This window comes from Stegodyphus dumicola, chromosome X2, assembly GCF_044657685.1.
Source record: "Stegodyphus dumicola isolate Sdum_Otavi_A_Nest chromosome X2, ASM4465768v1".
Lineage (NCBI taxonomy): Eukaryota > Metazoa > Arthropoda > Arachnida > Araneae > Eresidae > Stegodyphus > Stegodyphus dumicola.
Genome location: NC_140781.1, coordinates 69,665,819 through 69,681,819, shown reverse-complemented (window position 1 = coordinate 69,681,819; position 16,001 = coordinate 69,665,819). Strand labels below are relative to the sequence as shown.

The window sequence follows — 16,001 nt, the reverse complement described above, 5'->3', positions numbered from 1 at the left end:
AAAAACATGAAAAACGATAAAAATCACTCTGTCAGCTATTTTTAACTTTCTTGGGTCTTTTTTTGCACCATACTCATGTTTTGACGATTGTTGTGCTGCTTAATGTTTTCTTTTATTTTGTCTTTTAGAGATTCTTACTTCCTGAGTGAATTTATAAATTATTGTTTCAATTTTGAAGAATAGAATTTGTGAAATTTTATTAATACATCTGTGTAAAGTTTTGAAAATGTCAGCATTTTCTTTTAACAAAAAATAGCTTCTTTAAAAGGTATAACTCCATCTGATCTCCAATTTTCAACGCTTTTCTACCAACAGACTATTGTATCTTCAGTCCGTCTATGGAGATGCTCAAGTAAATTCTCCTTCAAATTCATATCTCTGAAAAGTACTTTTGTTGCCAGCAGATGTAATTCTGAAAAGAAATTCTTATGTATAATATCTCTCAGAGAGCTTAATAATTAGGAAAAATACTCTTAATAAGTCTCAGTTTATTAACTGAAACTTATTAACAGTATTTGTCCTGTATTGACTCCTAACAGTATTTTTAAAATACTTTTAATAAGTCTTAGTTTGTTAACTGAGACTTATTAACAGTATTTCATTAAATTGCTTTTAAATAGCCGTTAATACTTATTAACAGTGTTAATGGCTATTTAAAAGCCACCTCTCGAAAACTGTCTCTTTAGAAAAGAAAAGTGGCTTTCTTAATTTTCATCTTTTGTCTAAATTTACAAGCGTGTAGTATTACAAGGCTAAAAAAGTTATATATGTTTGGAAAAAGCAATGGTCACTTTGTTTTCCAAAATTAAAACTAAAAAATCGATTTTTTTTAAGTTTAATTTGGTCTTAAGAATACCAAGTGAAGTAGCACTTCCGATTAATCGTGTTTAATCAAACTCCCAAATGTTGTTCTCCGACATATATGAATGTTAAAAGTTAAGAAGTTTCAGATTATATCATAATACGTTTTTTTCACGAAAATCTATCCAGAATTTCAAGTAAAGCATTCTTTTCGGTTTACCAATTTTAGCCAAAATCTGTTGTAATGTTCCCATTGATATAAAAGTCTTAAATAATAAAATTGAAACGTTTTGGATTATATTTTAATACAGTTTATCATTAAAACCCGTTATGGGCTAAGTCAAGACCATTTCCGACTGTCCAGCTTTAGCCATAATCTAATCAACTCTTTATATGAGCACAGAAATCTTAATTAAACAAAACAGAAATTTTTGGAAGTTTGATATAAGAGTTATCATGGATAAAAAATCGCCCCACACATGCAGACAGACATCATTATTAAAATAGTAAAAACGTGCTGTGAGGACTTAATTCCTGCTTATTCATTGGAAACTCACTATCGAGTTTTTGGTCTGGAAACATTACCTCCCTTACCTATGTATATAGGTTGGACTGAGCTAAAAATATGTGTAACATATCTCAATAAAACCTTAAATATTCTTCAGCTTAGTTAGGCTAATAACTTTTAAACTAAGTAGGATGTAATCTTCGGTGATTTGTCTTTAATTAAATTTTGAAAAGAAATTCCATCTTTTTTAATAATGTTGTTATATGCTAAACAGCCGAAATACGGTTACCATTTTTAATTGTTTATGGAAGGTAGAAAGATTATAGTAAAGCATCGACGAGATAGTAAAGCATCGGTAGGCTTCCTTAAGGAAACTGGCGTATATTTACTTTACTTGTATAACAGGAAACCACAAAAACTTCCAAGCAAGCAGTCTGTCAGGAATAATTCGTTTCTTGGTTTTCTTCTTTTTACTTATTATGTAAATCATAGTGAGTGATTTCTTGCATGTTGAGTGAAGAAGCATTTTATTTAGGAAGTATATTACCAACAGTTCTAATCAATTTTTCCTCTAAGCAAGTGCTATCCATTATCAGATAGAAATGCACGGAAGAAATGAATAAGAGATCTATATAATAAAACGAAAAACAATTCTTGAAATCTCGGATGAATATTTTGTTTCTATGCAGAAATCAATAGGTAAATGACTCCATGCATTTCATTTACTCTTTATTTCTTAACTTTACGGAAAAATAACTCTAAAAAATCATATTCTTTTATACCCCAAATTTGTTTTTTTATTAAAATTTGAAAAAAACCTCGGTAAAAAATTACTTAATTACCTCCTTCACAAAGTTTGTTGGCCCCTTGAAATCCGAGATTTTTTATTTAATGGCATTATTTTAAAGAAGATGTTGAACTTATTTCTTTCATAAAGTTTGGTTAATAAATATTTCACAAACAATTCAGTAAAAGGTGGAACTGCCTCAGGTTCATATATGCTGTTCTTTTAGAACCTCTGCATATTTTCCGAAGTTTAAAGTATTTTGTAATTATTCAATGGCTTATCTTGCGGACGAGAAGTTATATCTATTAATTGAATGAAAAAATCCTTAAGCGTAATATAAAAGTAGTGAATGCGTTACTGTGTTATTATAGTTCAGCAATTCATTTAGTTTTAACTTATTAATGTCATCATTAACGAAGGTGTAATTAGTTGATCTTTGATTTCAAAAGTAAGAGAGGGTAAAAAGAGGTCATTCATGTTTATTTATCATATATAGTACATTTAGCTTTTTAGCTTCACATTTTCAAAATACTCATCAACTCTATCCATGAATCATCATAAAAACAGATATTCAAATTATAATATTTAAACATCGGAGCGTCTGCTGTGGCCAGTAACTTTGATGTCACAGTGAAAGTGCGTTCGGCTGTAATCGAAATTCCTCTGGTTCGATTTCTGTTTCATACGATTATTTTTAAATTGAGCTATGAGAAAAGGGAAACCTTCCTTTCGTTAACGTTTCATATGGAATTCTTGAGACTTCTAACCAAAATAGTGGAAAACTGTAATGTATAGGTACTCCGCTCATGAAACTCAGGAAGAAATTAGAAAAGATTTAAACACTATCACAATAGGTAACTATATTATTACTTAAACGTATAAGTACATTGCTGGTCATTAAAATTGCTATAACAGGAAGGAAACCAAACAACAGAATCTTATTTATATACCCACAGAGTAAAATGGGGGGATGACATAATTAAATTTTCACGCTGTTTAGGGCACAGAGCTTTGCAGAATTCAGAACACATAGCTGCTACCACTGGCAGCAAAAACGGTTGTAATCCGACTGGGCCTCGAATTGAATCAAATTGAACTTAGGTGACAGATGTGAGTACTTCACTTCATGCGGCTAAACTCTATGCGAAAGTTTATAAATCGTAGGGACTGGCATGTAACTCTCGGCAAGCTGTGACCAGATATCTTCAATCAGAGTAATTTGGAGAACATGCAAACCAGGACAACAATAAAACACTCTCTGTATCGAAAACGTCCACAGAGTTAGAATTTGTATTTGAGCTTGAACCTACTCTTTCAGTAAGAGCTGGACCTTCACTTACTGAAGAATATGAAGTTCCAAATGATTTATGAACTAGTCACTTTTTGTGAACCTCTTGATCATTATAAAGTTTTATGCGCTGTGAACTATTATGTAAAATTATGAATTATTTAGGATTTGTAATGAACTTTATGAATTTTAAAAGATTTTATGAACTATTAAATATCAAGAACTGTCAAAACTATATTTATTTTATTTTTCATGGTCACTAATGTATTTTAAAAAGATGTAGTTTCAATTTGTATGAATTTCAGTATTGTTTTATCAAATTATTTTATGCAATGCATATCAAAATGTTTGCAAATGTCACCAAATGAGATAGCTCTAATTGTAACTTCATTTCAAAATTTAATATATGCCTCACCCTTTGGTTGGGAGTTCCAAGGACAATACACACATTTCTTTTAGAGAAAATTGAGTGTCTTATACATTTATACCTGTAGCTGTATCGAAACACATCAGTCCAGCACGGGTAATATGCGGCCGTATATCTCGTTGAAAGATGGCTTCATGCAAGCCTCAAAATAGGGCACAGGCACGGACCATAAGAAGTCAAAAACGTAACGGCGGCTTTCCACATGACTGGCTATAAGAACAAAAGGGAACCAACCGGGATATGTGCCCAGCAGCACTCCATACCATGCTGGGCCTGTACGCCGATGACGAATGCAAGCTGATTACATTCATTCTGTTTGGTGGTTCTCGCGTGTCTCTGCTGCAATGTCAAGGGAAGCCGGAGCAACGGTTGCTTTTTGACAGTCCGTGGAACGATGGACGTCGTCGCACTGTCCGTGCGAATACTTGTCGTCCTACGCACGAACCTAGTTCCTAACTCAGGGTACGTGACTTGGCTGTACGATCCCGTAAATCTAAGAAGACAACATGTCTGTCCCTCATGGCCCGCGGCCGTTGAGATCCTGCGTTGCGTTCAATATGGCTCGGCTCAGCCGAGCCATATTGAACCGCATTCGTCTGACAGACATGGGATCTTTATCAATACGAGCAGCTATGTCACATACCGATGAATCGTCATGATTCTTTTACTATCGAATTCCTACATATGCTGGTAGGAGTTTCTCTTCTTACACGGGCATAACACGATACCTGTTGCAAATTCCAAATGAGAAATCCCCTGTGCAATTTTCTCATTTATACACTACTTGAGTAGTGTTACTCATACTTACTTTGTAATCATTTGCGTATCCCAGCATGTAATACCTTTCATGAAAATTTGACGTTTGTTGAATGCCGATGTAGCATTTTATGGTGTAGCAGTTTTAATGGCAAACAGTGTAAAAGACGCGCTTTTGCGAGTCTGGAATCTTGCGCTCGATTCCTGACTTCGATTTTTATGATTTCTCAAACAGTGTAAATGATATTTTTGTGAAACTTGCGATATACTACGTCTTCTTTTTAGCTAATGCAGTTTTAATAAAATAAAGCATTGAAACTAACAGAAATAAATATTACTCGACTTTTAAAATCTGATTACATCCATACAGTTCTAAGCAACTAATTTTTAAATCGCAAAATATTTTCTTTCTTTATTATCGTATTAACGTATTAGGGCTGATAAGAATATTACCAGTGATCCTCAGTAAAAGTGTGTCACTTATGTTCTTCGTTTACTGTATAAATGTTAGACATTTTTGAAAGTATGTTTTGTAAGTAAATTTTGGATTTTGCAGTACATCACAGTAGGAGTTTCCATTTTGTTTGATTATGTTATGCAGTCTTGCCTACAAAGCACAAGTGCGGGTAGAGTCAAATACATCCATATAAATGCCTAACGATGAAACAGGTTGTTAAAGAAAGCTATTATAAGAAAAGGCAGATATGATATGTTTTTACTTGCTTTCTTATTTTCTCTTGTTAGAAAACTAATCATATTCTTGCCATATAATAAAATTAATATTTTCTAGATACGATGCGTGTTACAGTGGTTTTTATATTTTTAAGCAAAAAGGTTTCATTGTACACATATTTTATCACTTTTCAAATATCCAAACCCAGTTTGTCTAAAACTTTTATGACAAACTGTCATAAAAATTTATGATATTATTATTTAATACGGGCCTCGGGTAATTTTCATCTCATAAAGTTGCTTAAGACTGTTTCCCATTTAGAGCTCAGAACTATAACGTTTTTAATAGTTAGATTGCGATAGAGTAATAAAAAAATTTAACAGAAATTTATGTAACGCAAAGCGCATTCACAACGTCAACTTTTAAAAGCGTGCTATCATTTTATTACTTCGGATGACAAAATCGTCCTTAACTGATAGTGCGGCTTTTCCTTATTTTCTTTTTGTTTACTTTGTCGCTGATATTTTTGTCATCGATGATCATCTAGCTACATGCTGTTTTTCGCTCTTTTGAAAAAATAAAAAGCTATACTCTGAAGTATCAATCACGGTCATGATATTCTTTCCTCGCCGCTTTTAGCACAAAATGTTTAAAAGTCGTCTTATGTTTCCGAAAGTCTTAGATTTCACATCACACATCCTTCAGAAGCGTTCCTTTGTTGCTGTGGCATATGTTCCACCCACTTCAGTGGTCAGCAAAGAACTTTTCAAGCACTTCGGAGAGTTGCGGACCAAAAGATTGATGACTCTGCGCGTTCAGTCAGAAATTAAAGGAGAATGAAAATGAAAAAAAAGAATCCGTAAATTTTAAGTTTAAAAGGTTTAGAGTAACACATTCTGAGAGGTTATATAGTAATTTTTCTGATACATTTTATCAATCAGTTGGAAAAGTGCAAGTGGCGATTTTGAGACATACTGTAAAGTTTTTTAATTCTTTTTTAAGTACAAAATTTATCTTTACGTATCTCTTGATATTTATTGAGTTAGCGAGCGAGAATTATTTCCCATTTTCAACCTAACATTCAAAATTCAATTTAGAATAAATAATTAAAACAAAAATTTCTCACACGATAAAAGCTCTTTGCTTTTTAAAATTTGTATAAGCGAAACTGGTTCTAAGATTATTATAATTTTTCTCCTACTACTTGCTGACTATTATTCTTTTAGCCTTGTCACCAATCTCTTAGAAGACACTTTTACTTAAATTGAGATTTAATTCCTACATTAAGCACAGAAAGGACAGTATCAAACAACCAAATTTATGAAATTGCATATGCAAGTAAGAAATAAAATTTAAATTCAGCACCTTGTTAATATATTTAGGAAATTTGAATTTTTTTATAAAAAAGTAGAAGTTTGTTCTCGCTAGTTTAAGTTTATTATCATTTTACGGTCACTTAATTATTTCGTACAAATTATTGTTTCATTTCACTAAATCACTTGTACTATTGGCAATTAGAATGCAAGGCCGAAGACTAGAACTCTTACCTAAGATACTAAGATGAGGTAAGAACTCTTATCGAACACTAGATCTCTTACCTAGTAACGTGGCCTCGAGAGGCAGAACACGGCTCTATCTTATAATCTCAAAACCTCACCTTAAATACACGCTAACTGAATTTTCATTCTGGAGGGAAAACTGAAAGAGAGAAGTGACAGTACAGATCCAAAACATAAATAACTGGTTAATTAACATAAAAGAACCTCGCAAATGTACTAGCTATGCGTATTAAGTGGGGACGGAAGTACAATGAAGTCACAACCAAAACTACAGTTCCAGTTGCTGAATTGATATCACGGTGCTTAATGCAAGGCTCATAATATCTGTCAACAACATGCAAAACTTCGGAGGTTTACTTTTGTCAGGAAGGATAACCTTGCCAGATGAGCGTGTCAGTGGAGCTGGAGATTTCCTCACCTCACTGGACTATCCATCAAGTGCCCTTCCTTTGACGACATCCTTCCCAGTTGTCGCTACACAAGCAAATTTTCAAATTGCAGTTTCAGTCGTTTCTCTGTATTTGCCTCCAAATGAGCACATTGATCAGCAGGATTTAAAAAATTTTGTAGAACAGCTGCCTAAGCCCTTTATCATAATAGTGGATTTTAATGACCATAGTCTGCTCTGGGAAAGTAAAGACACATTTCTCGAGGAAGACAAATTTAGCAGAGATTGAAGATCATTGCCTTTGTCTTCTGAATAGTGGGCAGGACACATCCATGAACTTTCAGGGACATTCTTGCATTTTTGCACTTACCTAGTAACATTACTGTATAGATAATGTGAGATAATGTGAGAAATGATCTTTACAACAGCGATCATTATTCCATTTTTGTATCTCTTGAACGAAGAATAGCAAACCCCATGTCGAGATATTCTCTTTATACTTAAAAGGGCAGACTGAGAACTCTTCTTTTCCTCTGCAGAGTTCACAGAGGACATGGTAGCAGAGGTGCGTATTGATGATGCAGTAGAAGCAGTTACAAATGTTATTATTCAGACAGCTACGCTCCTATTCCTAGAACATCAGGGAAAATGCTAAAATATTCGAAACCATGATGGAATCGTGACTATCATGAAGCACTGAAAAAAAAACAGAAAAAAGCATGGGGAAATTTCATAGATACCCTATTTTGCGAAACATTATAGCGTTTAAAAGAGACGAAAAGTAAGGAGGCAGAGCCAAAGGGTTCCTGGATTTCATATGTGTCATCAATAATATGGGAAAGAGTTAAAAAAGCATATGAAATATATAAAAACCACTCATTTTCCTTTTTGAAAGCTAATGGCCGAGTGATTAGCTCCATAGACGAAATTGCGAATATTATTGGTGAGACATCTGCTGCCGTTTCTTCCAGCAGAGATCATTCCCCTGCATTTCTTTCTATCAAACAACTCTCTGAAAGAAATCCCATTGCATTCAACTCTTCCAACTCTGAGCCTTATAATAGAGATTTTACTGTGCTTGAGTTAAAGAAAAGTTTGTTGCAGACACATAGGTCTTGTCCGTGTCTTGATGGCATGAATTACGAAATGCTGAAACATCTGTCGTATAAGTCACTGACTGCCCTTCTCACTCTTTACAATAGGGTGTGGAAGCAGCAAACTTTTCCCCGTGTAGAGGAGAGCTACTGTGATTTCTGTTGCTAAGCCAGGAAAGACCCTAGGAATCCCTCGAACTATCGGTTAATTGCCCTTAGAAGTTGTGTATGCGAGCTGTTTGAGAAAATGGTAAACAGCCGCCTAGTCTTGTTCTTGGAAAATAATAATGTTATATTGCCTTATCAAAGCGGTTTTTGAAAGGGAAGAGCAACCATAAGTAACATGCTCCTTTTGGAGACATCCATTCGGAAACCATTTGATAGAAGAAACCATCTTGTCTCCATTTTTTTTACAATGAGAAAGCTTTTTACAATGGTAACGCATGGAGATACGGTATACTTCGGGATCTTCACGACAGTGGCTTGCGCAGCAATCTACCAATTTTCATTCAAAATTTTTTTAACCTATAACGTTTCAAGTAAGAATTGGCTCTGTGTTGTCGGATGTTTTTGAACAGGAAGAGAGTGTGCCTCAAGGCTGTGTGCTTAGTGTAATCCTGTTCAACTTAAAAATAAACTCTGTATTAAAGGAACTTCCTCCCACCATCTTGGTACTTTTATACGTTGATAATCTACAGATTAGCTGTCGAGGGACAGACATGAGACACGTAGAGAGACAATTGCAGGTCGCTTTGAACAGCATCCAAGAATGGTCAGACAAGCAGGGATTTACGTTTCGAAACTGAAGACTGTGCATGCACTTTTGTAGGAAGCGAGATCTCCATCCTGAGCCTGACTTATATCTGAATGGTTCAATTATTCCAGCTGCACCTGAAGTAAAATTTTTAGGAGTGATTTTCGATAGAAAATTGACTTTCCTTTCTCATGCTCATTTCTTAAATCTGAGACAGAAGTGTTTAAAAACACTAAATATTTTCAAAGTCTTGGCGAACACCTCCTGGGATGCAGAACGTTGCTCTATGCTTCGCATTTACAGAGCGCTTGTCCGCTCTAGATTGGACTATGGCTCCGTTGTTTACGGATCCGATTGGTCTTCAATGTTGTTAAAACTAGATCCTGTTCATCATCAAGATCTGCGGATTTGTTCTGAAGCTTTCAGGATATTTCCTGTCCAAAGCCTTTATGTTGACGTTAACGAACCATCACTTCATCTGAGGCGTGAGCAGTTATCCCTTTTGTAGTGTTTTAATATTTTGTCGCAACCTGAACATCCTAATAAGCTGTGCTTTCTTTATAATAGGTGTAACACTTTATTTCAAGCACGTCTTCTTTTTGTGTACCTTCTTTTCCTTTAAGAGTTCGCTCTGTCGTTGAGTAACTCTCCCTGTCTAATATATGCTCCCAAGCAATGCAGAATTTTGAAATCCCACTTTGAGAAAGTGCAGAGATTCAGCTTCTTGATGTTTTCGACCGTCACGTGAAGGCAAGCACTAACAAGATCGTTTACAGACAACTCTTTGCTTATGCACTTTACAGGCATAACTATAGCAGTTATCATCCGATATATACAGATAAATTTAAGTCAAATGTTCATGTTGGGATGGCATTTCTAACTTCAGATCACATAGAGGACAAATGCCCAGGTCTGCTTATCAGGTTTTGTGTTCCTCTTTACTTGCTTTGGAAACATGAACTGTCCTGACTCGGAACAGGGAGCTTACTAAAGCTATGTTCAATAAATTGTGAAGTAGACAATACACACAGGAAGGGTATACGAAACCCTTTATTTTTCTATCTTTACAGCGATTTCCGGACTTCGGAATACAGAGACTAACCACTTGTGGTCTGAACGTAAGAATATAAAAATACTAACTAAAAACTCTAACTAAACTAACTTTGGATTAATATACAACTGCCTAACTTCAAGATTGGCCGTTATTTAACAAAAATCCGTATGTAGTACAGAGAGCTGCTAAAACTACGATACGTTTGAACTTATCAAGAGGATTAAACCTCTGGCCTTGAAGGCAACCAGCAACCGAGTAAAACTACTATGGCAAGCGGCCTGCTTCTAGTAACTCCTTCCTGTCTCTCTTGCTTGGCAAAAAGCCACAACTTAAGTACTTGGCGTTAGCAAGACAAATTTGCACAAATAAGTTAAAGCTTTTAATTCTGGCCGGAAGTAGAAAATAAGAAGTGATAGTAAAGATTTAAAATAAAATAAACGTTAGTAAAACTTAGGATCCTTACATGCTTACATACAATGTTTTAAGTAATAGCTTTTTTATGCTATTCTAAGCTGTGCTGCATAGCTCAGTGCCTCTTGTGGACAAGAAGTTCGTTATAATTATAATTATTTTCGGAGATGGTTGTTCTTTGTGGCGTATCTAATAAAGGGAGTCACTTCACTCTCTGAATTCAGGACTTTTAGATGATGTTCAGCTGTGAGGGGGCATCTGAATATATAATGTTCGGGACTGCCTCTATCTCCACATAGACACTGATCTGAAGTTGCTAATTTCCTTGTATAAAAGTACGGGGGAAAAGGGCCATGTCCTGATAAGAACCACGTTATTTCTCTTGTTATTAAACTGGGTGCTGTGCCTACTTTTGGAAACAACTGTTAAGTCCTTCTTCCTTGTTCGGCGTTGTCCCACCAGTTCTGCCATTCAGTTTAGATTTGTTGCTTATGATTTTTTAAGGTGCGAGCCAGGCCATGCTACTGATAGATTTTGTGCATTTTGACCCCTAGCTGCTTCTTTGGCTAGGATGTCAGCCTCCTCGTTGCCTTTTGTCCTTGCATGTGCCTTCAGCCAAGTGACAAAGAAGTGTTTATTTTGTGATGCTGAAGTTCTTTCTGTAATCTCCTGGATTAATTTTGATCGGTGGCGCGAGTTTGCGATGGCATGCATCGCTGAAAGATTGTCTGTAAAGATATGTGTTGCTTTTATGGAGTTTGTGATGCTGTATTTTATTGCTTTAAGGAGCGCTACTGATTCTGCTTGGAATATACTATTTTATTGATCTAGATGAAACTTCTGTTCTGCTGTCAAATTGGTACCTAGGTAGATTTTGATTGCGCTGCCTTTACCTTCTTCTAGGCCGGAACCGTCTGTATAATGTTGGAGGAATTTCTTTTCGCTTGCTTCTTTTCTCATGCTTAATGTGATATTATTTTTCTTTCCTCTGTGGTGCTCATATGGGTATGGCGGTGTCTCGTAATTCTCTGCTAAATGTTCTAATGATTTGTAGTGACACTTCTTTCGTAGTTGTAGTACTATTAACTTATGGATTCTTGTTCAGCGCGTATAAAAAGTGGTGTGCTGTTAACGATTTGGAAGAGTTCCACATTTGATATTGTTCTGTAGCTCCCTATGTAGTCAAGAAGGAAGGGTCGCTGGATTGTATGAAGCTTTTTTTTTTTTTTTTTTTTTTGCTTTCTTTTTGTCATTGGTTCTGCCCATATGGCTACCCCGTATAGGGCTTGGTACATTTGTCCACCTTCTTATTTTATTTAGTAATAATTTCTTTTAAATTCATCAAATTAGATCACATTACCTCGCGTTTGGCGCATTATACTCATCTTTGGCTTTGAGCCAATAATCTCACTCCGTCACTCATAATATCTGTCACCGCGGTACCACCAGATCCGGATATAAGGATCATAGTGTTTTAGACTGAATTGGTAGATAATTGTTTTAGACAATGCGGTAACATTAGTTTGTCAACTTTTAGGGTTCAGCACATCATTTTAGCCGCATTCACCTATGGTATAGAATTGATTGTAGTCGTAATAGAAGCTTTGCGAAGATTCTCCTCTTCTGTAGACAATTTCGAGTAGTACATGCTGATACAAGTTTTTTGCAACAATCCCTAACTTTTTAATTAGATTATAGTTGTGCTATCCGTCCCTGGCATGCACATAACATGCAGTCTTCTTTGTTCTTCGAACCTCAATAAGTTTGGTGCAGTCGTTCCTTTTAGTCACTTCATCCTTCCTGCGCCTCAGCCCCCAGTTCCATATTCGTATCAGTGTGGCTTGATTTCATTCAATACTAATCGAATCGAAATCTCAGAAATCTAATACAGTATCTAAAAGCCACAATTCTTCTTTTAACTTCAAAAACATATTAGAAAGAGTGCCGTAAATTTTTATGAAGTATGCTGTATCTTTCTACGCAAAGTAATAACAGGAAAAAACACGCAACTCCAGTAATTAAAAGATCCAGTGTATTAAATACATTTTATTTTGTCGTTCCTTTCGATTAGATCGAACTCGTTCCTTTGAATACAATATCACAAAATTAAAATAGCCAGCAGTAAGAGGAGAAAATATATAACAGACGTTCAGGAAAAATTCTAGATGAAGTCTACATGACTTGAGAGTAACCTGCTACTCTCCCTTTTTATAACGTAAGGATCGTGCAATACTGTCCATCGCATATCCTATTATCGAGTTTAGGCGTGGTGTAGATTTCAAGTTCTTTGGATGCTTCCTTTATGGTGCTGTGTTTTGGATGGCCATCAGTGTGCACAGAAGATGTGTCTTTGCTTATCAGACATTTTATATGTGAACCTCACGTACGCTGGCATACATAAATTGATAATAACATCCGTACATGTGTGCAATAGCTGCGCAAGTGTTATGGAAGGCAATGTAAAAATTCGCTGAACCTACTATGAACATATGCGACATACATGAATTAAGGTTGCATAGATACGCAGTCATTTTATGCACATTAAAAATTGAAATATATTACACAGTAAATTGAAATACTGTTAATCAATTTATTTATCAAATATTATTTATTTTAAAGAAGATTTCCCTTGAATAAATGAGGACACAAACATATTCCGTAGGGCGGAATCAAGCATGCACATTTCTGTTCGCTATACTAACAGGTACAGGTACAAGGCATACATAAATTGTACCTGTACAATTTATATATGCCAGCGTACGTGAGTGTTTTAGAAATTGATGAAAAATGGGACGGGGTAACCGCTTCTTCACTGAAAAAAACATATTCTGCTAGGCAGGTAATGCATCGGCTTACGGCTTGCCTAGTTTGCGCTAAAATTGACTATAAATGTATAACTCTATCTTTTTTGCCTTTATAGAGATAATGACATATACATAGATTGAGAAGGAAATGTTAATTTTTACGAAATTTATTTACAGCAAACCGATAAAAATATTCACTTGACGTAACTTAACTTCTGCCACTTGCGGCCTGATTAGTTACAATATTAAATACTAACAAATCGGCTTCCTAAGCTAATGCGCCTTCTTTCATAACTACAAGTGGTAAAAAGCTAAAAGCTAACTCACAAGCAGTACATCAGTCTAGAAAGATTCGTTATTTAAAATTACTTATTAATTTGTATTTCCTAGTAGAGTAGATGTAAGAATTAAAGTTCAGGAAAGATTCTCTTTGACAAATAGCACGTTAGTTAAAATAAAGCTTACAGTTGTTTCCTAGTGTGGGGAATTATTTAATGATAGTAACAAAAGATGACTTACATTTTGAATTTGTATCTTATTTCAAACACAGACCAACCGGCTAGCAAAAGTAATTCCGAATAATTTAGACAGTGTAAGAAAGATAATGTTTAATTATAATTTATTTCTTAATATATGAGTAATAATAACAAATAATAATTGATTTAATTTCAAATTCATTGATAATACTAGTTTTAAGATTTTTATGCAGCCTCTGCCCGGTGAAATTTTCATTAATTTCAGGAAAGACTTTCGTTTTACACTTCATATTCTCTATGCCGCATGACCCAAATCCATTACTTTTCCTGCGTAATTTTTGGTCGTTTGTGCTTTTATCTGTTTTTAAGGCTTACAAAATATTTTTTTGCTTAAATTAACATGCAATGCAATATTTCTTCAAATGTAGAATGAAATAATATTTTAATAAAATAATATGTGGATTTTAATTATTGTTTCTTTTATTTTACAGCTGGACAAGTTATACAAAAGCAGCATATATAAAAATATTTTCTACCAAACGGAAATTTTAGCTTTGAATAAGTAAGTTTTTTCGACTCTTTAAATAAATTCTTTATAAGAACATATTAAGAAGTATTCTAAATGAGATGTAACAATGGAATTTAAAAACATGGCATTTTTAATGTAGGAAATATCTCTTAACCCTGATAATAGATGTATTGGTAAAAAAGAAAGGAAAATAGTTACAATGTAGCAGAAATAAGAGCCTCGATTGGCATTTAAACTAGAATTTATTGCTTAATGCTAAAGTTGCTCTCATTAGTTGAACTATCAAAGTTGGCAGTTAGCTTCGAATAATTTCTGGTTAAGAACTAGATACGAAGTATGCGAACTTGATGACGTTACTTGAGTGATGTGAGCATTTTAATTGTGTCACGATTCCATACACTGAATCATATCTGCATGCAAACACAAAATTGTGTATTCTGAGATAGATGCAAGGATCATTTGTCTAAACGAGGAAATGAAATTCATTGGCTTCGGAAGTATTAACATATTTCCTTTCAGAAATCATGCATGTTACGAACTTTAGTTTCATTTCGAAATGCAATCATCTTCAAAGAAATTCTTTTACATGCAACATTTCGTCTGTTTTCAAATTAGAGAATTACTTTAGATTAAATTTCATTTTGTATATACTTTTAGAAACAGAATAAATACAGCTTTCTAGAGATCACAGATATTTTAAATTTTCTGTACTTATTATTTCAGTAATTATTTTCTTCCTCGTCTACATAATATCTTGCATTTGAGCTATAATGTTGGAATGTATACTAAATGCGTTAGGATCAGTTTCGAAGACTATTGTGATTTGTGACAATTAAAAATAGAAAATATTTCTATAGTTAAGAAATGTTTGCATTGACAAATTAGGAATTTTTATGTAAACGTATGATGTGGATATGTATCGGATTTTTCATTTAAATAATACGCTATTTGAAATATATTTTTTAAAACGGTGAAGGTTTCTTAGGAACATATACTGTATGGACAGACATCACGTAAACTAAATTTATATTTAGGATGATATTATCCAAAATAAGAAATCTCGGGTGAACATATTCTTCAATACCATTAACTTTCGTTGTAATGGCTATAGGAATAAGTATCAGAAAAAGGTTCAGTTATCGTTCAGTGCCCTATTGTAGTCTTCAACAAGTTATAACATTTGCGCACAATCTATGAATAAACTATAAAGCAGTATTATAAGGTATTTCTACCGCCTTCTTAGTATGCCTTCGTGGTGCTGTGGTCAGCACGCTCGATGCGAATTCGCGAGGTCCGTGGTTCGAGTCCCGGGGAGAGCACGTTCATTTTTCACATCTCCTGATTCCAAAAATTCCTAATGACTCTACAGTGGTGCCCGAACTAAAAGGTGGTGAATGATGATACACCACCAAGATTTGGCGACTGGGTCCTCTAAACCCCAGTATCCCTTTAAAAGGGAGAGTATATAAGGTATTTCTCTCGCCTCCTTAGTATGCCTTCGTGGTGTAGTGATCAGCACGCTCAACACGAATTCGGGGGGTCCGTGGTTCGCGTCCCGGTGAAGGCATTGCTCATTTTTCATCTCTCCAGCTTTCAAAAAATATACCTAGCGTCTCTACAGTATAATTTATTATATTTCTCTTTTTGGGGTTGTTAAGATGCTTAAAATAGATTATGTGAAGCTCACAGACG

The 16,001-nt window shown here is 34.7% G+C and overlaps 1 protein-coding gene across 9 annotated transcripts in view; it reads left to right on the top strand.

Moving 5' to 3' along the window:
• LOC118192271 (atrial natriuretic peptide-converting enzyme-like) overlaps window positions 1–16,001 on the top strand; it is a 1,449,396-nt gene that overhangs the window by 1,283,477 nt on the left and 149,918 nt on the right. For all 9 annotated transcript variants that reach the window (XM_085809975.1, XM_085809976.1, XM_085809972.1 and 6 more), the window contains one exon: window positions 14,272–14,342. In XM_085809975.1, the coding sequence (XP_085666101.1) occupies window positions 14,272–14,342 (71 nt within the window). The remainder of the gene's footprint in view (window positions 1–14,271; window positions 14,343–16,001) is intronic.